Below are 27,990 nucleotides of genomic sequence, written 5' to 3'. Positions count from 1 at the left end.
CTGACAAATAAACATGGAGGCTGTCATTGAAAATATTTGGAGGAAACCAAATAAGGGACAGATATGAAGATGTGATTCCTGGACTTCAGCAGAGGTTCTGGTCTGTATAAAGACCACATGGTTACTAAACATTATGATGGTTTTGTGAAATCAGAGCCAGTGATTTACAGGCTTCAGTCTTAGAGCTCTGACACAGATGAACTGATCAATTCTTTAGTGTTGAGAAGAGAACAAACACTTTCAGATCAGATTTGATGGCACAACAATTTGATGATGAGGACCACTGTCTCTATACATCTTGTACGGCTGTCAGCTGTAATCAAGCGCTATTTCCTGCTGACATGAACACAATAACAATAGTCATCTCCACAATTTTTCTCACAGCAAATGATCACAACAAGCTTCTGGCTGATCTGATTGGCTGATTGTTCTCTCTCTCTCTCTGTCTTTCTGTCCAATCCTGAGGTCTGTCACCATTCTCCTCTCATAGCTTCACTGAGGGAAGCAGTCACTGAGAAGGTTGGAGATTCACCAGGAAATACTGGATCTTTGCTCTGATACTAATTGTGTTTAATACAATACTGCTGAAACCCTACTGACCTCAGAGTCTCCAGTCTACAGTGTGGACTCTCCTGTAAATCAGACAGCAGCTTCATGTCTGAATCCTGCAGGTTGTTTCCACTCAGCTCCAGATCTCTCAGATGGGAGGGGTTGGACTTCAGAGCCGAGGCCAGAGAAGCACAGCTGATCTCTGACAAACTGCAGGAACTCAATCTGAATAAAAGAATAAATTATGTCGCTTTAGAGGACAGTACTAGTTGCATTTACATTGACCCACATATTCAACTAATAAGCAGAATAATAGTTGGATCAATCCAAATAAAATGCCTCAGAATAAAAATGCCTCATGTAACCACTTCAATTGGAAGAGACTGACTCTATCCAGCCCGATCGGAAGGAATTTTCAATCGGGTTGAGAGTGGTGGTGTCAACCTTTGCTAATCTGTTCAATAGGAAAATGGTAGCACATAATAACCATGTAAATGCTTAATCTGATTGTTTCTCTCTGGTTGGAATAAATATATTCTTCGTGTGCATGTTTGCCCCATGTGGGGGTAACATTAGGTGATTTGAACGAGTTTCCACACCTTATGGTAGAAAGGCTTGAAATAAGTGTTTCAAGTGAAAAGATAAATGATGCTGGGATAGACTGAAGCATTGGACAAATTAAAAACCACTGGAAAACTTTGAAAACTGCCTATTACAAGGCCAAATCCCAAAACAACAAAAAAGGTAGCTGTTGAGGAAGACAAATGCATGATATATTCAACACTTTTGCACATGTCACACAGCTGTTCCAATGAAATGCACTGGTGCATGTAAACACCAGTCCATATTAGAGCACATCCCATGTGAACATTTGACCCAAAATCTTCAATTGGATTGATTTCAATCAGAATGAAAAAAGGTGTGCATGTAACCGCAGCTGATGATCCTGCTTGTGTTTCATAATCTGTTCAGGGCTGAAGAAGGTTTAGAATGTAGAAGTTTAGAAAATGGAAACTCCAAACACCCGGACCCAACAGGATGCAGGTTAAAAACTGTCAAATACAAACAGTGAAAAAGAGCTCTCATATAATAATAATATTATATATAATAATATTAATGACTTCACCTCTTAAACTCTGCAGCTCCTCCAGTGACTCCATCTATACAAACCCATGTTGTTCAGCCAAACACAAGTAAAACAGACAGTATTGTACACTTTATTTCAAATTCTACTCAACATCCAAAAGTTTACAAAGATACTAAACATGTCAGGATGGAGAATTGTGAACATATTTATTCTGAACTCTGATAACCTGCTGTTTCCTTCCTAAAAAGGCAGAATATTGAGTTATAACCAACCAGTCTGATGTGTGTAGAAGTGTGTGTGGTTATTCTGTATTAGCTGGATGTCGTTTTCTGTTGACTTAATGAAGCTTTTCATACAGTATAAAACAGCTGTGGACAGCTTATACTGAAAGAATCACCCACATTCATTTATAGATCAATGCAGGCTGATTTACTGACTTTCCTGTTTTAACTGCATTAAACGTTATTCTCTGTGATGATTTTGGTTGCAGAGTCTTTAATTAAAATCATTAATTTATATTTCAAGCATTGTTCTGTTATTGCAGAATGTTTGCAGCAAGTATTTAGTTTACTCTTGTGATAAAATGACCAAAGCAGCAGCAGACTGATGTTGTGACAGAAACAGACTTGTTTCAGACACATCTATCTTCGGTGCAACAACCAAATTTCAACCAATATACAATGACTGGCTTTTGCTTCTTGATTTTTGACTGTGTTTGCACCTCTCCTCCCAGCTCTCCAGGAAAATACCAAACAGCTGGAGTAAGCACTACTTGTGCTGGTAGTTATGTCTCCAATAAAATAGGGCCCTTAGAATGAATGCATCAGTGCAGCACTATTCTTGTTACATTAAGGTATTAAATCTGCAACTCAACATTGCTCTGACACAGTGAATGGATGAAAACACTGAAAAAGACATTAGACTTTGCCATTAAGATACTCGGTATGGATCAGCATCAGCACCTTATGTCTGCAGTTTAGTGTCACCACAGTTTTCAAAACATATTAATCTCAGCACAGAAGTAAAGAATGGTGTCTGACCCCAGATTCTCCAGTCTACAGTGTGGACTCTCCAGAAAATCACACAGCAGCTTCACTCCTGAATCCTGAAGCTTGTTGAAGGTCAAATCCAGGTCTCTCAGATGGGAGGGGTTGGACTTCAGAGCTGAGGCCAGAGAAGCACAGCTGATCTCTGACAAACTGCAGGACCACAAACTAAATAAAGAATAAATGATGTCACTTTAGAAGACAATGTCCCTGCTTGAAATCATTCAGTGTTTCATAATCTGTTCAGAGCTGAAGAGAGTTTAGAATTTAGAATGTAGAAGTTTAGAAAATGGAAACTCCAAACACCTGCACCCAACTGTATACAAGTTAATAACAGTCAAATACAAACAATGAAAAGGAACTCTCATTAATATTAATGACAACATGCTGCATGGGGCTGCTGTAGCTCAGAAGGTAGAGTGGGTCATCCATTAATTGGAAGATGCTGTTACTTCAATAAAGATATAGTGACTTCACCTCATAAACTCTTCAGCTCCACCAGTGACTCCATCTATACAAACTCGTGTTGTGCAGCCAAACACAAGTAAAAAACACTGATATTTATTTCAGATTCTACTAAACATCCAAAGGTTTACAAAGATACAAAATATGTCATGGATGAATTTGGAGAAATGTGAACATATTTATTCTCCAGACATCTACATCTTTAGTTTTAATATTTCAGTCAGTATACAGTAAACATCACGTATCATCATAAATGTTCAGAATAAGCAGATACTGAATATATTTTTTATTGTTTAAAAATGTGGAAAACATTAATGTCTTTGTTTTTATTTAAATGAACATAAAGTTAAATTTAAGAAGAAGATCAAATGTTGAAAATATTAAGAATGAATCAGCTAGTGTAGGATTAAATACGTTTTAAATGTGAAGCTCAACGAGATGCTTACTATGGATCACCATAAGATCTACTTGGTCAAATCCCATCAAGACTGTTAACATTAAAACTAAGATCTGATTTTTTGAAAGTATATTTTTAAAGGGTTAACTATGATTTAATTTAAATATTCAAATAGTATCTAAATATTTGAAAACAACATTTGAATGTCTAAATCTGAGGGGGATTTTATCTCATAAACACCATCCTTATGTCTACAGTTTAGTGTCACCACAGTTTTCAAAACATATTAATCTCAGCACAGAAGTAAAGAATGGTGTCTGACCTCAGAGTCTTCAGTCTACATTGTGGACTCTCCAGAAAATCACACAGCAGCTTCACTCCTGAATCCTGCAGCTCATTTTCACTCAGTTCAAGCTCTCTCAGATGGGAGGGGTTGGACTTCAGAGCTGAGACCAGAGAAGCACAGCTGATCTCTGACAAACTGCAATGATGCAATCTGAATAGAGAAAAAATTATGTAGATAAAAATCCATTTATAATCCAATCAGATGTGTTTAGGTTTTAAATGTATAATTCAACACTATGTCCTAATCAATGAGCTTTTCCTTAAAATAAGCAGATTGACTTTGTCATTGTGTTACTGTAGATCATCATCATGTCAGCCCTCTACAGACATCATCCAAATGTCATAACAACATTCAGACACCTATTCATCCCAAAATTGATAAATAAATCCATCAGATGTGCACTGAGCACAGTGAGAAACATGTTCTACTAATCCTAAATGTAACCTAGAACCATCCTTTTAGAAACATGCATGCAGTGGCATATTTATGCTCCTGTTACTGGTGGTTGTCACTTTAGAAGACAAAGTTCCTGCTTGAAATCATTCATAATCTGTTCAGAGCTGAAAAAGGTTTGGAGGGTACACGTTTAGAAAATGGAAACTCCAAACACCTGAACCCAACTGTTAACATAAAAACTAAGATCTGGATGTTTGAAGTATATTTTTAAAGTCTTAACCATGGTTTAAAATTAAATATTTAAATAGTATCTAAATATCTGAAAACAACATTTTAACGTCTAAATCCGAAGTGGATTTTACCTCAGCAACATCAACCATTCATCTGCAGTTTAGTGTCACCACACCTGTCACATCACACTAATCTCAGCACAAAAGTAAAAAAAAAAGGTGTCTGACCTCAGATTCTCCAGTCTACAGTGAGGACTCTCCAGAAAATCACACAGCAGCTTCACTCCTAAATCCTGCAGCTCGTTTTCACTCAAATACAGCTCTTTCAGATGGGAGGGGTTGGACTTCAGAGCTGAGGCCAGAGAAGCACAGCTAATCTCTGACAAACTGCAGTCAATCAATCTGAATAAAGAATACATGATGTCACTTTAGAGGACAATGTTCCTGCTTGAAATCATTCAATATTTCATAATCTGTTCAGAGCTGAAGAAGGTTTAGAATGAAGAACTTTAGACAATGGAAACTCCAAACACATGAACCCAACAGGATGCACGTTAAAAACTGTCAAATACAAACAGTGAAGAAGAGCTTTCATCAATATTAATGACAACATGCTGCTACTTCAATGAAGACATAGTGACTTCACCTCTTCAACTCTGCAGCTCCACCAGTGACCCCATCCATACAAACTCATGTTGTGCAGCCACACACAAGTGAAAAAAACACTAATATTCATTTAAGATTCTACTCAACATCCAAAAGTTTACAAAGATCCCAAAAAGATCAGGATAGATTTTGGAGAAATGTGAACATACAGTGGGGTCCAAAAGTCTGAGACCACATTCAAAATATCTAATATTTTCACATAAATTTTGAAATAATCAGAAAGTTCGAGGATTCAGAAACACAAGCCACTGAGAAGGTTGGAGGTTCACCACAAAATACTAGATTCTTGCTTTGATACTAAGTGTATTTAATACAATACTGCTGAAACCAGCATGGACTGACTCAAACTCTCTACTGACCTCAAAGTCTCCAGTCTACAGTGTGGAATCCTCTTAAGATCAGAAAGCAGCTTTACTCCTGAATCTTGCAGCTTGTTGTAGCTCAGCTCCAGCTCTCTCAGATGGGAAGGGTTGGACTTCAAAGCTGAGACCAGGGAAGCACAGCTTATCTCTGACAAATTGCAGGATCTCAATCTGAATAAAGAATAAATGATGTCACTTTAGAAGACAAAGTTCATGCTTGAAATCATTTGATGTTCATTCGAACATCAAATGAAATCATCTATGCCATTAACTAATAATTAGCTGCTCATTCATTCCTAATTGGTTTTCCCCCTTATTCCTCAATTAACTAATCATTAACTATGGATTAGCTACTCTATGAAATTTGATAAGAAGTACTCAAGTACTGAATATTAAATGATGGTTAGTTCCTAAGTTGTTCCTCATTAGTTATTTAGTAACTACTTGAAATTTTGTGTACCTTCTTGTAAAGTGTGACCCCAAAAACTAATCAAAAATTATGAACATTTATTTGTTTTCACAGAAAATGATGTCCAATAATTCCAGTTTTCTTACAGATGCTTGATGCTTTTGATTATTGACTGAATTCGAAGTGAAACCAAGTGGTCAGGAATTTTGGACTGACAAACTTAAAAATATATTTTTGTGATTTATGGCAAACAAATGAATCAAATAAAATTTGAAACTTTGGTTATGGATTTAAAGTGGGTAAAAATAAGATGTACAATATGAAAACACAGTCAGTGAGCTGACCTCAGAGTCTCCAGTCTACAGTGTTGAATCTCCAGAAAATCACACAGCAGCTTCACTCCTGAATCTTGCAGCTTGTTGTTACTCAGTTGAAGCTCTCTCAGATGGGAGGGGTTAGACTTTAGAGCTGAGGCCAGAGGAGCACAGCTGATGTCTGACAAATTGCAGCCCCTCAATCTGAATAAAGAATAAATGATGTCATTTCAGAAGACAAAGTTCCTGCTCAAAATCATTCAGTGGTTCATAATCTGTTCAGAGCTCAAGTAGATTTAGAATGTAGAAGTTTAGAAAATGAAAACTCCAAACACCTGAACCCAACAGGATGCAGGTTAAAAACTGTCAAATACAAATACTGAAAAAGAGCTCTCATTAATAATAATGACAACATGCTGTTACTTCAATAAACATAGTGACTTCACCTCTATACAAATCCATGTTGTGCAGCCATACACAAGTAAAAAACACTGAACAAACATTTATTTCATAGTCTTCTTAACATCCATAAGTTTACTGAAATACCAACTACATATAAGTGTATATATTTATACCCCAGGCATTTACAATATTTCTATTTTATGGAATGATGAAGCCATAAAAATCATGTGATCTTCAGTTTTAATATTTCAGTCAATATAAACTTCACATATCATAAAGGTTTGGATCAAGTAGATATTTTTTATTGTTTATTATTTAATAATGGGGAAAACATTAATGTCTTTGTTTGTATTTAAATTGACATGATAATTAAATTAAAGGTGACAATCAAATGTTTCAGACATTAGAGATGAATGCAACAGTGCAGCATTTCCATGTCATATTAAGGTTTTAAATCTGATACTCTGACACAGTCAATGAACTAAACCACTGAAGAAGAAAATAGACTTTACCATTATCATGCTCAGTGTGGATCAACATAATATCAGCTTTATGTCTGCAGTTTAGTGTCACCACAACTTTCACATCATACTAATCTCAGCACAGAAGTTAAAACAATGGTGTCCAACCTTAGAGTCTCCAGCCTACAGTGTGGACTCTCTAGAAAATCACACAGCAGCTTCACTCCTGAATCCTGCAGCTTTTTGTCATTCAGTTCAAGCTCTCTCAGATGGGAGGGGTTTGACTTCAGAGCTGAGGCCAGAGAAGCACAGCTGATCTCTGACAAACTGCTGTCACTCAATCTGAATAGAGAACAAATGATGTCACTTTGGAAGAAAATGTTCCTGTTTGAAATTGTTCAATGTTTCATAATCTGTTCAGAGCTGAAGAAGGTTTACAATGAAGAATTTTAGAAAATGGAAACTCTGTGCACCTGAACCATACAGAATGCAGATTAAAAACTCAAATACAAACAGTGAAAAGGAGCTTTCATTAATATTAGTGTCCACATGCTGCTACTTCAATAAAGATAAAATAAAATAAGTTCACCTCTTAAACCCTGCAGCTCCCCCAGTGACTTCATCTATACAAACTCACATTGTACAGCCAAACACAAGTAAAAAAAATATTAATATTCATTCCGGATTCTACTCAACATGCAAAAGTTTACAAAGATACCAAATATGTCAGGTTGGACTTTGGAGAAATGTGAATATATTGTGGAGTCCAAAAGTCTGAGACCACACTAAAAATATCTAATATTTTCACATAAACCTGGAAATAATCAGAAAGTTTGAGGATTCAGAAACATTTAAAAACACAAGCCACTGAGAAGGTTGGAGGTTCACCAAGAAATACTAGATCTTTGCTTTGATATCAACTGCGATTAAGACAATACTGCTGACAGCAGCCTCAACTGACTCCTTTTCTCTACTGACCTCAGAGTCTCTAGTCTACAGTGTGGACTCTCCTTAAGATCAGACAACAGCTTCACTCCTGAATCCTGCAGCTTGTTGTTGTCTCTCAGATCCAGCTCTCTCAGATGGGAGGGGTTGGACTTCAGAGCTGAGGCCACAGAAGCACAGCTGATCTCTGACAAACTGCAGGAACTCAATCTGATAAGAGAATAAATAAATGTGCTTTCACAAACAAAGCTCCTACTTGAAATCATTCTATATTTCATAATCTGCTCAGTGCTGGAGGTTTAGAATGTATAAGCTTAGAAAATGGAAACTCCAACCACCTGAATCCAACTGATAACATTAAAACTAAGAATGTTTGAAAGTATATTTAAAAGTGTTAACTGTAGTTTAAAATTAAATATTTAAATAGTGTCGAAATATCTGAAACCAACATTTGAATGTCTAAAGGTGCAGGATATTTTACCTCATAAACATCATCACCACCATTTTCACATCATATTAATCTCAGCATAGAAGTAAAAAAAAACGGTGTGAGACCTCAGAGTCTCCATTCTACAGTGTGGACTCTCCAGAAAATCACACAGCAGCTTCACTCCTGAATCCTGAAGCTTGTTGTAGCACAGATCCAGATCTCTCAGATGGGAGGGGTTGGACCTAAGAGCTGAGGCCAGAGAAGCACAGCTGATCTCTGACAAACTGCAGTGACTCAATCTGAATAAGGAATAAATGATGTAGATAAAATCCATTTAGTCAGATATGTTTTTCTTTTAAATGTATATTTCAACATTATGTCCTAATCAATGAGGTTTTCCTTAAAATAAGCAGATTGACTTTGTCATTGTGTTACTGTGGATCATCATAATGTCAGCCCTCTACAGACATCAGCCAAATGTCACAACAACATCCAGACATCTATTCATGTCAAAACTGATTAATAAATTAATTAGATGTGCACTGGGCACAGCTAGAAACATGTTCTACTAATCTCAAATGTAACCTAGAACCATCCTTTACAAATATGACTACAGTGCCTTATTTATATTCCTGTTTACTGGTGGTGCAACTACACAAAGTGAGATCATTTTCTGACAGGAAGCATTATGCACATGTTGAAGTGTAATATGTCATTGTTGACTGCTCAGACATGACTAAAGGAAATATGATTTGCTCTCTCTGTGTCTGTGTTCCTGTATGAGAGGTTTAAAGTGTGTGTGAGAGGGAGAGACTTTCTATTTAAGTTCCTGCAAAATAGTGTGTTCTAAATGTTTAACATGAAAGATATTCTTGAAAATGCATTGAACTTCTTGAAAATCTTTTTATTTGGTTATCAGTTTTGAGTGTCACATACTGAAACTAAAAACTAACCATATATTCTGAACATTTATTTGTTCTCACAGAAAATGATGTCCAATAATTCCACCAGCTTTCTTACAATTGATATAGATGCTTTTGATCATTGACTGAATTCAAAGTGAAATAAAGTGCATTTGGACTGACAAACTTATAAAAATTGTTTTTGTGATTTATGGAAAACAATTGAATCAAATAAAACTTGAAACTTCAGTTATGGATTTAAATTGGGTAAAAATAAGATGTGAAAGAAGAGAACACAGGTAGTGAACTAACCTCAGAGTCTCCAGGCTGCCGTGCTTACTCTCCAGAAAATCACACAGCAGCTTCACTCCTGGGTCCTGCAGCTTGTTGTCACTCAGCTGCAGCTCTCTCAGATGGGAGGGGTTGGACTTCAGAGCTGAGGCCAGAGAACCACAGCTGATCTCTGACAAATTGCCCCAGTTCAATCTAAATAAAGAATAAATTCTGTCACTTTAGAAGACAATGTTCTTGCTTGAAATCATTCAGTGTTTCATTATCTATAGCTGAAGAAGGTTTAGCATGTAGAAGTTAAGAAAATGGAAGCTCCAAACATGTGAACCCAACAGGATACAGGTTAAAAACTGTCAAATAGAAGCAGTGAAAAATAACTCTCATTAATATTAATGACAACATGCTGCTACTTCAATAAAGACATAGGGACTTCACCTCTTAAATTCTGCAGATCCAACAGTGACTCCATCTATACAAACTCATGTTGTGGAGCCAAACACAAGTGAAAAATACTGACATTTATTTCAGATTGTACTTAAGATCCAAAAGTTTGCAAAGATACCAAATACGCCAGGATAGATTTTGGAGGAAAGTGACATCTATAACATTTCTATTTTATGGAGTGATGAAGCCATAAAAATAACATGATCTTCAGTTTTAATATTTCAGTCAGTACAAACATTACATACCATCATAATGGTTTGGAACAAGCAGATACTGAATATATTTTATAATTTTTAATAATGTGTAAAACATGAATGTCCTTGTTTTTATTCCAACCATGAATGAAAACACACTGGACCACTGTTACACAATATTACAGAACACATATTGCTCTGTTCCCCATGCAGTTTTGGGACTCTGATCGCTGTCGTGTCCTAACTTACAGGCAGAAACTAAAATCTGCAAAGCCTGTGGATAAAACTGTGAGGAGATGGACCAATGAGTCAAAGCTGGAACTACATGTCTGCTTTCACTCCACTGATTGGAGTGTTTTTGAGGCTGCATCTACAGACCTGGACAAACTAAGTGACACTGTGACATCTTACATCAGCTTTTGTGAAGACATGTGCGCACGCACCAAAACTTGCTGAACCTTCAACTATGATAATTCCCGGTTCACAGCAAAACTTGGGCAGCTTTGTCAGGCCAAGGAGGAGGCCTGCAGGAGTGGGGACAGGACTTTGTACAATGAGGCCAGAAACACATTGACAAAGGAGATCAGAGTAGCAAAGAAGAGCTATGCTTTTCAGCAAATTAACCTGTGTCAGTGTAGAGAGGCCTGCAGGACATCAACAGCTACAAAAACCCTTTCACCCTGATGTCTGTGGTCATGAAGTCCTTTGAACGACTGGAGCTGACCCACCTGAAGGACATCACAGGCCCCCTGTTGGACACCCTGCAGTCTGCCAATCAGGCAAACAGGTCAGTGGATGAGTCAACATGGGACTGCACTACATCTTGCAACACCTCCACTCCCCAGGGACAGATGCAAGGATCCTGTTTGTGACCTTCAGCTCAACACCATCATCCAAGAAGTACTCCTCACCAAACTCACCCAGCTCACTGTGCCCGCCTCTACCTGTCAGTGGATCACAAACTTCCTGACAGATAGGAAGCAGCAGGTAAGGCTGGGGGAAATTACATCCGGCATGTGGACAGTCAGCGCTGGTGCCCCTCAGGGATGTGTGTTCTCTCCACTGCTCTTCTCCCTATACACCAACGAGTGCACCTCAGGAGACCCGTTTGTTCAACTCCTGAAATTTGCAGATGACACTATGGTCATCGGCCTCATCCAAGATGGAGGTGAGTCTTCATACAGATGGGAAGTTGAACAGCTAGCCTTGTGGTGTGGCCACAACAACCTGAAGCTGAACATGCTCAAAACTGTGGAGATAACAGTGGACGTCAGAAGGATCCCCTCATCACTGCCCCCCCTCACCATACTCAACAGCACTGTGTTGGCTGTGAACTCCCTCAGGTTTCTGGGTTCTTCAATCTCCCAGGACCTAAAGCAAGAGTCCAACATGAACACAGTCATCAAAAAGACCAAGCCGAGAATGTACTTCCTGCACCAGCTCAGGAAAGACAACCTGAGTCTGTTCTCTGCACTTCCATCACTGTCTGGTTTGGAATCAGCCACCAAACAGGGCAAGAACAGATAACAACGGACAGTCAGGTCTGCAGAAAAAATTATTGGTGCCGACCGGAAAATCACAGCAGACACCCTGGAAATAACCTGTTCCAAATTCTCCCCTCTGGTAGGCGCGACAGAACACTGTACACCAAAACCACTGGACACCGGCGCGACAGAACACTGTACACCAAAACCACTAGACACAGGAACAGTTCCTCCCCCACCACTGTCACACTTATGAACAGTTAACTCACTGTGGCACTGTGCAACAACCCTGGAACGCTATAATACCCACTGCACCTATAAATTATATGTATCTATTTAGTCTAAAATACAAATATAATACAAGTACAAATACAAGTATGCCGTACATACCACTCACTACTGTATATCCTTTACCATCTAATATCTATCTCAACTCCCCTTGCACTCTTCACTTCCTGCTTACAATTCACAGAAATGGTTTCCTGAAGATTGTTGTGTTGTTATTTCTGAGTATTTCTGTAAGTATTTATTATTTCTGTGAGTACAGTAAGAGCCACTAAACACAAGACAAATTCCTTGTATGTGTAAACATGCTTGGTCATAAAAGATTATTCTGATTCTGATTCTGAAGATCAGATGTTTAAGACATTAGAAATGAATGCAACGGTGCAGCATTTCCTTTGTCATATGAAGTTTTTAAGTGTGCAGTTCAACATTACACTGACACAGTCAATGAACTAAGTGGAAGAAAATGAGGGAGAAAATAAGCTTTTACCATTAACATATCCAGTGTGGATCAACATAATATCATCTTTATGTCTGCAGTTTAGTGTCACCACAACTTTCACATCATATTAATCTCAGCACAGAAGTAAAAAACAGTGTCTTACCTCAGAGTCTTCAGTCTACAGTGTGGACTCTCCAGAAAGTCACACAGCAGCTTCATTCCTGAATCTTGCAGCTTGTTTCCACTAAGTTCCAGCTCTCTCATATGGGAAGGGTTGGACTTCAGAGCCGAGGCCAAAGAAGCACAGCTGACCTCTGACAAATTGCAGTAACTCAATCTGAATACAGAATAAATTATGTCACATTAGAAGAAAAAGTTCTTGCTTGAAATCATTCAATGTTTAATAATCTGCTCTGAGCTGAAGAAGGTTTAGCATGTAGAAGTTTGGTAAATGGAAACTCCAAACACTTGAACCCAACAGGATGCAGATTTTAAAAAAAAGTTCTCATCAATATTAATGACAACATGCTGCATGGGGCAGCTGTAGCTCAGAGGGTAGAGTGGGTCCTCCACAAATCGGAAGATCAGTGGTTCAATCCCTGGCTCCTCCACTCTGCATGTTGAAATGTCTTTGGGCAAAATACTGAACCCCAAATTGCTCACCGAAGGCTGTGCCATCAGTGTATGTGTGTGTGAATGGGTGAATGTGGTATGTAAAGTGTTTTGATTGGTTGGAAGACTAAAAAGGTGCTATATAAATGCAGTACATTTACTTCAATAAGGTTGTAGTGAGTTCACCTCTTAAACTCTACAGCTACACCAGTGACTCTATAGACACTCTTGTTTTGCAGCCAAGTGAAAATCAATTGTTTAAGTAATGAGATATGAATGCATGAGGGCAGCATTTTCTTGTCATATTAAGATTTTAAATCTTCAGCTAAACATTGCTCTGACACACTCAATGAACTAAACCCCTGAAGAAGAAAATAGACTTTACTATTAACATACTCACTGTGGATCTACATAATATCTTATGTCTACAGTTTAGTGTCACCACAACTTTAACATCATATTCATCTCAACACACAAGTAAAAAAATGGTGCCTGACCTCAGAGTCTCCAGCCTACAGTGTGGACTCTCCAGAAAATCACACAGCAGCTTCACTCCCGAATCCTGCAGCTTGTTTCCACTCAGTTCAAGCTCTCTCAGATGGGAGGGGTTGGACTTCAGAGCTGAGGCCAGAGAAGCACAGCTGCTCTCTGACAAACTGCACCAATTCAAACTGAAATAAAAAATAAATTATGTCACTTTAGAAGACAATGTCCCTGCTTGAAATCATTCAATGTTTCATAATCTATTCAGATTTGAAGAAGGTTTAGAATGTGAAAATTGAAAATGGAAAGTCCAAACACCTGAACTTAACTGGATGCAGATTAAAAACAAATACAATTACAGATTAAATACAGATTAAATACAAATACAAATACAGATTAATTACAGATTAAATACAAATACAGTGAAAAAGAGCTCTGATTGATATTAATGACAAAATGCTGCTACTTCAATAAAGACGTAGTGAGTTCACCTCTTAAACCCTGCAGCTCCCCCAGTGACTTCATCTATACAAACTTTATTTCATATTTATTCTACAGACATCTACAATGTTTCTATTTTATGGAATGATGAAGCCATAAAAATCATGTCATCTTTAGTTTTAATATTTCAGTCATAAATGTTTAGAACAAGCAGATACTGAATATATTTTTATTGTTTAATAATTGGGAAGACATGAACGTCTTTGTCTTTATTCATATTTACGTAAAGTTCAATTTAAGGTGGAAAATCAACTGTTTAAGACATTTGAGATCAATGCACCAGTGCAGCATATTTCTGTTTTTTTTTTTTTTTTGTTATATGAAGGTTTTTGATCTGCAGCTCTGACACAGTCAATGGATTAATCCACTGAAGAGGAAAATAGACTTTAACATTAAGATACTCAGTGTGGATTAACATAACAGCATCCTTGTGTCTGCAGTTTAGTGTCACAACAACTTTCACGTCATATTAATCTTAACACAGAGGTAAAAAAGGTATCTGACCTCAAAGTCTCTGTGCCACAGTGTGGACTCTCCAGAAAATCACACAGCAGCTTCACTCCTGAATCCTGCAGCTCGTTGATGCTCAGATCTAGCTCTCTCAGATGGGAGGGGTTGGACTTAAGAGCTGAGACCAGAGAGGGACAGCTGCTCTCTGAAAAACTGCACCAACTCAATCTGAATAAAGGATAAATGATGTCACTTTAGAAGATAAAGTTCTTGCTTGAAATCATTTAGTGTTTCACAATATGAAATCTCATCATCCAAATGTCACCACAACATTCAGACACATATTCATGCGCACTGATCACATTGAGAAACATGTTCTCCTAATCCTAAATCTAAGATAGAATCATCCATTACAAATATGCCTTCAGTGCCATATTTACGCTCCTGTTTACTGGTGGAGCAGCTATATAAAGTGACATCTTTTTCTGACTGGAAGCATCATGCACATGATTAAGTGTCACTTGTCATTGGTGGCAGCTCAGACACGACTAACAATGCAAACTTCATTTGGAAATATGATTTGCTTTGTCTATGTGTGAGAGAGACTTCACATATACATTCCTGCAAGATAGTATGTTCTAAATGTTTAATATAAAAGACATTATTCCTGGAAATGCTATGAACTTGAACTTTTTTTTCCACTCGGTTCATAGAAGTGTGCTACACACATGTACAAAATTATAAGTATTGATTTGTTCTTACAGAGAAATGGAGTTAACATAACTGAGGTTAAGGAACAAGACCACGCCCCTCTCACCTGTGTTTATCTATATAGACGTGCCTAACCCCTGCCCAACCTTTGACCCTCCTTTATCCCACCCTTCTATGCTCCTTCATCCCATCATTTACTTTAACTGACATCATATCATGAACCAGCACACAAGCCTCTCGGATATTTTCCATCCACTCCCCAGACACCCTCATATTTCACACAAAGTAAGACTGATCAGTTTGACCTCTCTCACCCTGTATTTTCCTCCAACCTAAAGTCATATCCAAGTCCTTTTGAACCCACCTAAAGCAATCAGACAAGGAATCTTAGACCAGTGGCTCCCAAAGTGGGTGCTGTATTACCCAGATGTGCTGTTTTGACGGAGCAGGGGTGCCACAAGATTAATCATCATTGTTCATCTATTGTTTGCTTTTAACATTTCACCAAATTAAAAAAAACCTGTAACATTTACATTAACTATATTTTATATTAGGTTTTAGAAAATAAAACAGAATTGAGCCACTTTGCGGTTGTGGGTTGTCATAGTAAGACAACAGGCTTTCAGACTTGGGAGTTCTGCAGGAGCTCAACAGTCAGAAAGAAAGCGAGCATCAGAGCAGCAATACAAAGATTTGAAATGGTGGACAGAGCACAACGAAATGCTGCTCTCACCTCATTATTTGAAGCTAACCTTGGGGGATGATGAAGCCAAACCTTGTTGAGATTTGCCCTCATTCTGAATCTTGCTCTCTGGATTCCTCAACATTCCAGATGCATCATGACCCCCATTCATCCTCTCCCACTCAACCCCTGTCAATTCTCTCCTTGACCCTCAATCATCCCACCACACACAACCCTCATTCAACTGTCAAACCAAATAAACTATTTTGGTGTGGTCTTGTTAGTAAATTGTCCAATAAACTGTATAGTTTTCTTACAAATTAAATAAAAGTCTTTTAGTGATTTGTGAAAAACAACTGAATAAAACTAAATTGGAAACTTATGTTATGGATTTGAATAATTAGGTAAATATACGCATCTCAACTCAAATGTATTTATAAAGCACACAAAAACAAAAACAGTTGTGACAGTTGTGCTGTACAATCAAGATAACAAAAGTCATAAACACAATAAAGACACAAAGACCAGTTTGACAGACAAAAAGACAATGAAATGGAACTCTCATACTGAGTTAGAAGCCAAGGAATAAACACTTGTTTCAAGACAAGTTTCAAATATAATTATATATATATATATATATATATATATATAAGATGTACAAGAGGAAAATAGTCAAGTGAACTGACCTCAGAGTCTCCAGTCTACAGTTTGGACTATCCAGTCCAGCAGATAGCAGTGTCACTCCCGAATCCTGCAGGCTGTTTTCACTCATATCCAGCTCTCTGAGATGGGAGGGGTTGGACTTCAGAGCTGAGGCCACAACTTCACAGTGAGTCTTCAGGAGTTGACATTTAACAAGTCTGTAATTACAGATAATATAACATTTAAAATATAATAACATCAAACATTTTTATCACAAAAACAGATTAACATTGGGCTTTAGCTCTGCTGGCAGAGCTGGTCAGCCATTATCACAAGGTTAGTGGTTGAAACCCGAGCTCTTCCTATCTACACATCAAAATGTCTACACATGAAAATATAAGCCGCTAGTTGTGATTTACCCAGCAAATCAAGGTTCAGTTATTCAGTAATTCTTTTCTTTCTCTCTCATTTCTCCCCCTTTAACGGGATTCACTGTTATGGTTTAATCTTGCAGATGAAGGGAGAGAAAACCAAGCTGCATTTAAGCTTCTACAATGTCCACAATGTGTAGCAGTCACCCATTCTTGGGACTTGCTGTCATTTACCTGTTCCAAATTCATGTAGCTTAATGTCAAAATCCCTCTGAGTTAATTGGAGGGTTATTCAGATCACCTGTTGTGCAGGGGGTGGGGAGTGGCTGCCAAATAGTAATTGAGAGCAGCTGAGTGCATTCTCCTCTTGGCCAATCAGGGTATGACAATGCCTATTTTCTGGGGTTTATGAGAGGTGGGAAATTGCACACCCAGTTCACTCTGATCTTCCCTCAACTTACTGCAGACCTCATTTGAGCAAATATTGTTAGCCAGAAACTTTGGTCTGTTCAGGCCCTTTTGAGTCAGTTTCACATTTCTGAGTGAGCAGGATTGTGGTGCAGACTGCAAACTAAATGTAGTTTGAAAGTGAGTCTTTTAAACAAGCCACATATAGTCAACATGTTTTAACAGCATTTCAATGACTGTTTAAATTTACTATATTAGTTGAAATAGTTGAAATAAGGTGACTGAATGCTGTTGAGCCAAGATCCATATGCAACTAATAATTTACTCTGTTTGAACCTTGATGCCCTTTCAACTAAAATTTATACACTAGAAGACTTTGAAAGTACTTTTAAAAGACTCACACCATCTCACCTCTAAAAACAATGTGTTATAAGTCCCTGAGTTTAGTCACAGACTAAGAATTTGCAAAGACAGGATCTTACAGGGTCACTATTTGCAAGACTACAACTAAATTCATTTTGAGATTATATTCCCATCCTGCTCCTGGTGGAAATTTACAAGAGGAACAATGGAGCAGAAACAGAGGCAGGGTTTGGCTATAGCTGCCCTTGTGCGTGCAGTGGTTTGTTCTGAAAAACCATCCAAAAAGAAAATGTAACTCAATGAATTCATTCATTTATAGCTGACGAACAACAACAACAACAACTGTGAAGAGAAACAAGAGACACTACATGCTGATTGTTCCTGTTAACTAATTTTACAAATTTTTTATTATTTTTTTTTATTTTTATTTTAACAAATAAAATTTTGGGGGGAAGGGTCAACATTTTTTTAGATCATATCAGCTAAGACAATCACATTTTAAAAGGTATCGCCCTGTACGGAAAAATGCTTTAAATTTCCAGGTTTCCCAGGATGTGTGGAAACGTATTTCAATAAGCAGGATTAACACTAATTTAAGAGAATTTTAGGAGTGTGTAATTTTTATTGTCTGCATGTGTGTAAAGTCTGTATTTTTACTGCAATACCGATGGCTTCAGATGAGAAGGCAGCTTTATAAAGTTGATAATCACATCTGGACTTACTGAGCCTTTCTGCAGTTTCTCACAGCTGGGATCAGTCTCAGTCGTCCCTCCTCTGATGTGTTGTACTTATTTAGGTCCAACTCATCCAAGACCTCCTCTGACATCTGCAACATGTAGGCCAGAGCTGAGCAGTGGATGTCAGAGAGTTCCTTCTCTGATCTGTTCTCTGACTTCAGGAACTCTTGGATCTCCTGATGTACTAAGCGGTCATTCATCTCCATCAGGCAGTGGAAGATGTTGATGCTTCTGTCAGGAGAGATGTTGATCTTCTTCTGCTTCAGCTTGTTGATGGCTTTCTGGATAATATCTGGACTGTTTTCTGTCTGACCCAGCAGGCCTAAGAGACTCTGACTGGACTTCAGAGAGAGGCCATGAAGGAAGCGAACAAACAGGTCCAGGTGGCCATTTTTACTTCCCAGAGATTTGTCCATGGCTCTACTCAGGAAGACATCCAGAGATGAGTAACTGTAGTTTTTTCCCAGGAAGTCCTGGAGTACCTCTGTCTTCCTGTTGGTGTAACAGTGGTACATGTAAACTGCAGCCAGAAACTCTTGAATGCTCAGATGAATGAAGCAGTAGACTGTTTTCTGGAAGATCACACTCTCTCTTTTGAAGATCTCTGTACAAACTCCTGATAACACAGATGCCTCTGTGACATCAAGACCACACTGCTCCAGGTCTTCTTGGTAGAACATGATGTTTCCTTTCTCCAGATGTTCAAATGCCAGCCTCCCCAGCTTCAGAAGAACTTCCCTGTCAGCCTCCGTCAGCTCCTGTGGACTCATCTCATGTCCCTCATCATACTTGTGCTTCTTTCTCTTTGTCTGAACCAGCAGGAAGTGTGAGTACATTTCAGTCAAGGTCTTGGGCAGCTCTCCTCTCTGGTCTGTAATCAACATGTGCTCCAGAACCATAGCAGTGATCCAGCAGAAGACTGGGATGTGACACATGATGTGGAGGCTCCTGGATGTCTTGATGTGTGAGATGATTCTGCTGGACAGCTCTTCATCACTGAATCTCCTCCTGAAGTACTCCTCCTTCTGAGCGTCGGTGAAGCCTCGTACTTCTGTTACCCTGTCAACACATGTTCGAGGGATCTGATTGGCTGCTGCAGGTCGGGAAGTTATCCAGATGAGAGCCGAGGGAAGCAGCTTCCCCTTAATGAGGTTTGTCAACAGCACGTTGACTGATGACTTCTGTGAGACATCAGACATGACCTTTCTGCTTTTGAAATCCAATGAGAGTCTGCTTTCATCCAGGCCATCAAAGATGAACAAAACTTTACAGACAGTGAGCTTCTCTGCTGTGACCTTCTGTAATGTTGGATGGAAAACATGGATCAGCATGAGGAGACTGTACTGCTCATCTTTGATCAAGTTCAGCTCCCTGAAAGAAAGCAGAATCACCAGACTGACATCTTGGTTTTCCAAGCCCTCTGCCCAGTCCAGAGTGAACTTCTGCACTGAGAAGGTTTTTCCAACGCCAGCTACACCGTTCGTGAGAACGACTCTGATGTGTCTCTGTTGGTCGGGTAAGACTTTAAAGATGTCATGACATTTGATTGGAGTGTCATGGAGAGTCTTCATCTTGGAAGCTGTCTCAAGCTGCCTCACCTCATGTTGGGTATTGACATCTTCACTCTGTCCCTCTGTGATGTAGAGCTCAGTGTAGATTCTGTTGAGGAGGGTTTCACTTCCTGCTTCATCAGTTCCTTCAGTCACACATTCACATCTCCTCCTCAGACTGATCTTATGTTCATCTAAAACCTCCTGCAGACCACTTTCTGCTGAAAGAGAGGACAAAATACAACATTAGACAAAGAAAATCTGCTTGGTCTATTCATTACCTACACAATAACTATTAATAATATTTAACTAATTAATTACAGAATAAAAAAGAAGTAAAGATGAAATATTTTTATTTGTGATACAGTGGAAACCGCTTATAGTGATCACAGTTACAGTGATCAACCTCTTAAATGGATACTGTATAATAATCTGGGGAAATTAACTCCCTGGATTAAATCTGAGGATATAAATCTTGTTTGTTTTTTTTTCTGGGGCAGCTTCACACAGATAAGACCACAGTGCGGTGGGAAGACGATCTGGGGTAAACTGAAAGAGGTTTATCAAGACTGGCAGGGAGTCTGTGTCCGTTGGGAAAAAGGAGGTTCTGTTTGCTTATGGCTTCAGAGACCTAGGCGCCGACTTACAGATTGTGCACACATGGTGAAATACTGTCTGAGTATTCACTTATTAAGTGAATAAATTACCACCACTTAAGTATGTATTCTATGTATTGTATTTACTTTATTTTATCTTATTCTTATTTATTTTATCAAGTGGGTTTTATTTTCCATCTTATGTACATTTACATGTTTTTATGTTTAATTTTATTTTTTGATGTGAAGCATTTGGTGCATGTAAAAAAATTGAAAAGTGCTATAAAAATAAAGTTGTTATCATTATTATTATTATTATTATTATTATTATTATTATTGTTGTTGTTATTACTTGTTCTGGATCTTTTTCCGCACTGGGGACAGGAGGAGTCTCCTGATGTAGCAGACTGGTTCCCATATGAGGTGATGCACTGTCTGCAGAACCAGTGTCCACAGCTGGTAGAGACTGGATCCTTCAGGACATTCTGACACAAATAACAGCAGGATAGCTGCTCCTTTACAGAAACACCACTCCTCTTCCTCTTTCTGTGGAGATAAAAGGAAAATCACTCTAACTGATCAGAAAACAAAGTCCTCCAAAGCATGTTGCAGCAGCTGAAACCTAAAGACACAGTGAGGCAAAAATCTAACTATACTCATTAAAATCAGTTTATCCAGGAGCATGATTCACCTCCACTTGCTGTCATCCTCATTCCTCACTGCTTCAGAAGTTGAACTGACATCAAAATCAAATTAAAAAGAATCACAAACAAGCAAGCCAGTGACCTGTGAAACAATATGGAATAGTGATTAGTGGGTAAACTGGTCTGCACAGTTGCCAGTCATGTTTCAGTCTGTCTTCTGCATGGTATATCAACATGTAACAACATGTCTGTGCTGCTGCCTTGAGATGGCTGCAGGCATTTAATGTACTGCATGAGGTTTTCATACAGCATTAAACACTTATGGATAACAAATACTGTAAGAATCACCCATGCTAATATAGATAAATGCAGACTGCTTAATCTGTTATTTTTTCATGCCAATTTAAATGTATCTACTGGTTGAATGTGTTCAATTAAAATAGTTTATTTACATTTCAAGCTTTATTCTGTTATTGCAGCACATTTACTCAACGTATGTAGCCTCCTCTTGTTAATAAAATAACAGATTGGCAGCAGAGTGACTTTGCGCCAAAACAGACATGGTTCAGTTCTCATTTGAATGTTGAAGGACCCATTTACGTTTAAGGACCAAAATACCAACAACTAACTGGCTTTGCACTGCCTCATTTGAACCTCACACCTGTTTGTTTCCGCTTGTGCAGCGTGCGCTCTGTGCTAGGCACCAAAATATCACACAGACAGGCAAAGTGAATTTCAAGGTCAGAAAAATAACAAACAGTCATAGTGCTGCTTGCGCTGGTCGTTGTCTCCATAAAAATAGGGTCCTTGGTCCTTCTCTGAAGTTGGAATATTTTTAGTTCTAGGGTCACTTTTAGCAAAATTCCTGGGAGTGATTATGAGCACTTGAGGAAAATGGGCCCAGGTAATACTGTGGCTTGACTCTCATCCAAGGCTTCCCTGTAATATTGGCAGCATGAAAACAGTAAGGGATAACTAGGCACATTTACAACTTTTCTCCATATGCTATTTAGTTAAACATTAGAAAATATTTTGCTCAAAACATTTGGCTCATGTTAAAACCTTACTATTCTTAATTGAATCTTATAACTCCTGCTCATTGTTAATTTTGCCAGCTTTTAGCAAGATGAGGAGGCTTGGCTGGCATCTAAAGGCAACATGCATAGCTCTACATTGTCTAGATGCATTTGGTTGTAAAATATTTCCTTTATATCAAGATACTATAAGTATCTCATTAATTGAATTATCTTCCCTCAGGTCAGGTTATAGTAGAAACTAGGGCTGGGAGTAGTAACCGAAATTGACACTATGACTCTCTAACCAACCTAATTTTAGTCATATCAATATGTTTGTTAAATTCATTCTACTTGCAGTTCAAAGTGATGTAATTAACCATATGTGTCCAGTGAAGACAAACAATTCAAGTCACAAATGCAGCTCAGGACGGGTGCAGATGAGAACAAGCTGGCACAGAAAAAAGATGTTTTGTCGGTCATATGGGCACAACGAACAAACACAGGACAAAACAAAGCTAAAGGGAAATACAGTCTGAAGTTAGACACAACTTAGACCTATAAATCAGTCTCTCCTGTGCTTCCTGACCACAGTCTGGAGGCTTGTTAAAAGATTCAGCTCATAAGATAATGATATTACAGAAGTCTTTTTCATAAATGTTATTCAAATCTATTGATACTGCTTATTTTGACATTTGCAAGATATGTTAAATGGAGCCATATTTTACTTTGAATTCCTGTTTTAGCAAACAAATACCTAAAAATGTTTTTGACTACTGAATATGATAAATAAATATGACTCAGTCATAACCCAGGATTTTCTGTTTCTTTTCAGTACAAATAATTGATAAGAGCTCCACTGTGAGATGGAGAATCTTGTACACAGGTGCATTAAATAAAATATCATTTGGTGAATTATTACCAAGGTAAATGTGACAATTTATCGTGATATTGACTTTAAGTGATATCGGCCAGCCCTAGCAGAAACAGTCTCTTACCTTAATTTTGAGGGTCCAGGTTCATTACTGAAGTAGGGAGGTTCATCTTTTGACAAGTCACTCTTCATAGACAGACAGCTGAATACTGGAGACACTGCTCTCTGTCTGTGGTACTGACCTCTGCGAACACAAAGATATGAATAATCATAACTTGAGTACAACAGTTCTCCTGAATTTGTTTTTTTAGCATAGAGCAGTTATATATATTTTTTTTCAGTGTCTTTCATTAATTTCTAACTTCTTTGATGAAAAAGCCAATTTGGCCTCCAAAAGTTAAATGTCTGAATCAAGATGTTTTCACACAAAGAAAAAAGAAGAAATGCTCCTTCTAACTGTCTTTCTGGGTTGAGATCGTCAACTGTTTTTCCTCTATCTTCCCTTGTTGCAAAGCTGCTGTACAGTATGTTTTTGTTAAGACACCAGCTTTTTGAGATGACTGATAGATGTCAGGGCAAGAACTTAACCAGCAGAGGGGTCTTCAATTGTCAATGGTCTTCAATCAACCAAAAACAGCTCATGTCACTCCACTTTTCATTACCCTCCACTGGCTCACTGTCACAGCTTGCATTAAGTTCAAGCCTATACAGTCGCCAATAGAACAGCACTGACCTCCTGAAACTCCCTTGTTCATGATTATGAACCTTCTCATTCACAGCAATCAGCCAATAAACAACAACTAGTCCTAACATCACTGCAGGGCAGGAAATCTCAATCCATTTTACTAAATCTACTGTGACTTGGATTATATATCATTCCTACGTTGCCTCTTTATACTTATATATGGAGTACATGTATATTTCAAATATGCAAATCTTTGCTGTGAATTCAACTTTTGAACACAGATGTATAAATACTTCATAGAAATGCAACAACACATCTACAACAATAGTTCTACTTTATAAAAAGGTGAAAAGGAGTATTTTTGTCTTCCTACTCATTGAATCATCTTCCATCAGGTCAGTTTACATTAGAAACAGTCTCTTACTTTGTGTCAGAGGGTCTAGGTTCACTACTGAAGTATGGAGGTTCATCTTTAGAAAAGTCACTCTTCATAGACAGACAGCTGGATACTGGAGACACTACTCTCTGTCTGTGGTACTGACGTCTGCAAACACAAAGATATGAATAATCATACCACATGAACACAACAGTTCTGCTGTATGTTTGTGTTTTTGAGTACTGAACAGTTATTTTTCTCCTTTTATTTTATTATCAAACTGTGATGAAGAGGTGTTTTTGGTTTCTAAAAGTTAAATATATATTGTGTTGAAAAACAAAGAAAAAAACCTAAGGAAATGTCCTGTCTAACTGTTCCAATGGTTTAAGTCAGTTGAATTTCCTGATTTACAAGTTCCCTTGATACAAAGTGGCAGTATGTTTGTATTTGACACCAGTTTTTCCAGATAACCATCTCAGGGAGTGAAGAATGAAGAATTTCTCCTTGTGACAGTGCCACAATAGGGTGGATGACTTGTTTGTACAAATCAAATTTCCAACACAAATCATACAAAAAACACTGCACTGAGTCTTAACGTGATTTGAAAACCAGTTGTACAAGATAGATACTAAACTCAAAAGAGATTTTGTCATTTTTCAGACTTTAACTTCAGAATATTCACTGTAAATTCAAAGTTTGGACACTGATGCATAAACACTTGTTGGAAAAGACATGCATATCTGTATATAATGGTTCTGCTTCACTGAAACATTTAATGACTATTTTCCTCTCAGACTCATGCTGCCTCAGGTCAGTTTACAGTAGAAGCAGTCTCTTACTTTGTGTCAGAGGGTCCAGGTTCATTACTGAAGTATGGAGGTTCATCTTTAGAAAAGTCACTCTTCATAGACAGACACCTGGATACTGGAGACACTGCTCTCTGTCTGTGGTACTGACCTCTGCAAACACAAAGATATGAATAATCATAACTTGAGTACAACAGTTCTGCCGTATGTTTTTATTTTTGATCATAGAGCAGTTATATATGTTTTTGTCAGTGTCTTTCATTTATTTCTGACTTCTTTGATGAAAAAGCCAATTTGACCTCCAAAAGTTAAATGTTTGAATCAAGATGTTTTCACACAAAGAAAAAAGAAGAAATGCTCCTTCTAACTGTCTTTCTGGGTTGAGATCGTCAACTGTTTTTCCTCTATCTTCCCTTGTTGCAAAGCTGCTGCACAGTATGTTTTTGTTAGGACACCAGCTTTTTGAGATGACTGATAGATGTCAGGGCAAGAACTTAACCAGCAGGGGGGTCTTCAATTGTCAATGGTCTTCAATCAACCAAAAACAGCTCATGTCACTCCACTTTTCATTATCCTCCACTGGCTCACTGTCACAACTTGCATTAAGTTCAAGCCTACACAGTGGCCAATAGAACAGCACTGACTCCCTGAAACCCCCTTGTTCATGATTATGAACCTTCTCATTCACAGCAATCAGCCAATAAACAACAACTAGTCCTAACATCACTGCAGGGCAGGAAATCTCAATCCATTTTACTAAATCTACTGTGACTTGGATTATATATCATTCCTACGTTGCCTCTTTATACTTATATATGGAGTACATGTATATTTCAAATATACAAATCTTTGCTGTGAATTCAACTTTTGAACACAGATGTATAAATACTTCATAGAAATGCAACAACACATCTACAACAATAGTTCTACTTTATAAAAAGGTGAAAAGGAGTATTTTTGTCTTCCTACTCATTGAATCATCTTCCATCAGGTCAGTTTACATTAGAAACAGTCTCTTACTTTGTGTCAGAGGGTCCAGGTTCATTACTGAAGTATGGAGGTTCATCTTTAGAAAAGTCACTCTTCATAGACAGACAGCTGGATACTGGAGACACTGCTCTCTGTCTGTGGTACTGACGTCTGCAAACACAAAGATATGAATAATCATACCACATGAACACAACAGTTCTGCTGTATGTTTGTGTTTTTGAGTACTGAACAGTTATTTTTCTCCTTTTATTTTATTATCAAACTGTGATGAAGAGGTGTTTTTGGTTTCTAAAAGTTAAACATATATTGTGTGGAAAAACAAAGAAAAAACCTAAGGAAATGTCCTGTCTAACTGTTCCAATTGTTTAAGTCAGTTGAATTTCCTGATTTACAAGGTCCCTTGATACAAAGTGGCAGTATGTTTGTATTTGACACCAGTTTTTCCAGATAACCATCTCAGGGAGTGAAGAATGAAGAATTTCTCCTTGTGACAGTGCCACAATAGGGTGGATGACTTGTTTGTACAAATCAAATTTCCAACACAAATCATACAAAAAACACTGCACTGAGTCTTAACATGATTTGAAAACCAGTTGTACAAGATAGATACTAAACTCAAAAGAGATTTTGTCATTTTTCAGACTTTAACTTCAGAATATTCACTGTAAATTCAAAATTTGGACACTGATGCATATATACTTGTTAGAAAAGACATACATATCTGTATATAATGGTTCTGCTTCACAGAAACATTTAATGACTATTTTCCTCACTCAGACTCATGCTGCCTCAGGTCAGTTTACAGTAGAAACAGTCTCTTACTTTGTGTCAGAGGGTCCAGGTTCATTACTGAAGTATGGAGGTTCATCTTTAGAAAAGTCACTCTTCATAGACAGACAGCTGGATACTGGAGACACTGCTCTCTGTCTGTGGTACTGACGTCTGCAAACACAAAGATATGAATAATCATAACTTGAGTACAACAGTTCTGCCGTATGTTTTTATTTTTGATCATAGAGCAGTTATATATGTTTTTGTCAGTGTCTTTCATTTATTTCTGACTTCTTTGATGAAAAAGCCAATTTGGCCTCCAAAAGTTAAATGTTTGAATCAAGATGTTTTCACACAAAGAAAAAAGAAGAAATGCTCCTTCTAACTGTCTTTCTGGGTTGAGATCGTCAACTGTTTTTCCTCTATCTTCCCTTGTTGCAAAGCTGCTGTACAGTATGTTTTTGTTAAGACACCAGCTTTTTGAGACAACTGATAGATGTCAGGGCAAAAACTTAACCAGCAGAGGGGTCTTCAATTGTCAATGGTCTTCAATCAACCAAAAACAGCTCATGTCACTCCACTTTTCATTACCCTCCACTGGCTCACTGTCACAACTTGCATTAAGTTCAAGCCTACACAGTAGCCAATAGAACAGCACTGACCCCCTGAAACCCCCTTGTTCATGATTATGAACCTTCTCATTCACAGCAATCAGCCAATAAACAACAACTAATCCTAACATCACTGCAGGGCAGGAAATCTCAATCCATTTTACTAAATCTACTGTGACTTGGATTATATATAATTCCTACGTTGCCTCTTTATACTTATATATGGAGTACATGTATATTGCAAATATGCAAATCTTTGCTGTGAATTCAACTTTTGAACACAGATGTATAAATACTTCATAGAAATGCAACAACACATCTACAACAATAGTTCTACTTTATAAAAAGGTGAAAAGGAGTATTTTTGTCTTCCTACTCATTGAATCATCTTCCATCAGGTCAGTTTACATTAGAAACAGTCTCTTACTTTGTGTCAGAGGGTCCAGGTTCATTACTGAAGTATGGAGGTTCATCTTTAGAAAAGTCACTCTTCATAGACAGACAGCTGGATACTGGAGACACTGCTCTCTGTCTGTGGTACTGACGTCTGCAAACACAAAGATATGA

The 27,990-nt window shown here is 37.9% G+C and overlaps 1 protein-coding gene across 1 annotated transcript; it reads right to left on the bottom strand.

Annotated features, from left to right (window-relative positions):
* Positions 1 to 3: 3 nt before the first annotated feature.
* LOC122972229 (NACHT, LRR and PYD domains-containing protein 12-like) lies at positions 4 to 27,964 on the bottom strand. The gene is made up of 22 exons (XM_044339180.1): positions 27,851 to 27,964; positions 26,864 to 26,983; positions 26,072 to 26,191; positions 25,085 to 25,204; positions 24,294 to 24,413; positions 23,309 to 23,428; positions 21,006 to 21,199; positions 18,493 to 20,275; positions 16,673 to 16,846; positions 14,648 to 14,821; positions 13,657 to 13,830; positions 12,711 to 12,884; positions 9,720 to 9,893; positions 8,631 to 8,804; positions 8,109 to 8,285; positions 7,299 to 7,472; positions 6,298 to 6,471; positions 5,542 to 5,715; positions 4,745 to 4,918; positions 3,867 to 4,040; positions 2,677 to 2,850; positions 4 to 774 (listed from the first exon to the last, which is right to left on the bottom strand). The coding sequence occupies exons 1-22, from the start codon at positions 27,916 to 27,918 to the stop codon at positions 561 to 563; spliced, it is 5,124 nt and encodes a 1,707-aa protein (XP_044195115.1). The 5' UTR covers positions 27,919 to 27,964; the 3' UTR covers positions 4 to 560.
* Between the last annotated feature and the right edge of the window lie 26 nt (positions 27,965 to 27,990).

Source organism: Thunnus albacares, chromosome 21 (genome assembly GCF_914725855.1).
Source record: "Thunnus albacares chromosome 21, fThuAlb1.1, whole genome shotgun sequence".
NCBI lineage: Eukaryota > Metazoa > Chordata > Actinopteri > Scombriformes > Scombridae > Thunnus > Thunnus albacares.
The sequence above is the reverse complement of the archived record's forward strand: the minus strand, read 5'-3'. Positions and strand labels throughout refer to the sequence as shown.